Raw genomic sequence first — 1,029 nt, forward strand, 5'->3', positions numbered from 1 at the left:
GTTGTTCTCTTAGCCTCGTTTTGGATCCCTCTTCGCTTCCACGTGAATAGTTAATTAAAATGTTTGTTTGTAGTTAAGTACAAAGCTACACAATGGGCTATCTATGCTCTGCCCAGCACGAGTATCGAAACCCGGTTTCTAGCCACTAATACAAATGTATATTTTCACAAAAGAAGAAAAAACTTTAAATTCTTATTCCATTTCTTCGAAAATCCAAACTTTTCGAGAATACTTAATATACATTCAACAGTTTAGGATTTGTTGTTGTTTTAATTCTCGACGTTTTAAATATAAAAAAACAGTTACAATAAAAAAAAATGTTTTCTTGTGCTTACACATTTCTAATATCTCTTAATAACTTATTAATCTGTAATTATAAACAGCGTAAAGACTTAACAATCCAGTAATCGGATAAACAATACGTCATAAGCCTAGACAGTTAATTAACTACTATAACTGTCAGAAGATAAACAAGGAATTAGACTGTCACTAATGACAACATTACCCTGGACAGTTAATTCAGCGGTACGACTGTCAGTAGCGAAAGGGTTGGACGCTGTGCACGTGTAGTTGCCGCTGTGTTGCTGTCTCAACTTCTCGAAGAACAGGGTGGAAGCATACTGGTTGAAGGACTTGACCGTGATCTGTAGGCTTGTTGGGTTAAGTAGTTCGCCATCTTTAGTCCACTGGATGGAAATGGGAACATCCCCTGTAGACACCATGCACTGAAGACTCGTTCGTCTTCCTTCCTCCAAACTCCCCGGAAACGAGAGAGGATCCACTTCTGGGGCAACTGGAATTAGAAGATAAAATATGAAAACAAGCAAGCATAAGTTCCCGTCCCCAGTGACGGGAAAAACTTAAGTTAACCTATCAATTTAAATTATTTCATGGACTTTAAAAAGTATAATTGTGTTGCACTCTTGGTTTCACTCAGAGCCAAAACTCTGAGCTACTTATACCACCCACTGCGAAAATTCATTGTTGAACATTTTAGTCATGCTAAGAGCCACTCAACAATAACATACG

General features: G+C 37.6%; 1 protein-coding gene across 1 annotated transcript in view; it reads right to left on the reverse strand.

Moving 5' to 3' along the window:
• Positions 1 to 802, reverse strand: part of LOC111083878 (Down syndrome cell adhesion molecule-like protein Dscam2) — a 10,504-nt gene extending 9,702 nt beyond the window's left edge. The window contains exon 1 of the mRNA XM_022380596.1: positions 506 to 802. Within this exon, the coding sequence (XP_022236304.1) occupies positions 506 to 722 (217 nt within the window). The 5' untranslated portion in view covers positions 723 to 802. The remainder of the gene's footprint in view (positions 1 to 505) is intronic.
• Positions 803 to 1,029: the final 227 nt, after the last annotated feature.

The sequence above is a fragment of the Limulus polyphemus genome, unplaced genomic scaffold (assembly GCF_000517525.1).
Source record: "Limulus polyphemus unplaced genomic scaffold, Limulus_polyphemus-2.1.2 Scaffold11808, whole genome shotgun sequence".
In the NCBI taxonomy this organism is placed as follows: Eukaryota; Metazoa; Arthropoda; class Merostomata; order Xiphosura; family Limulidae; genus Limulus; species Limulus polyphemus.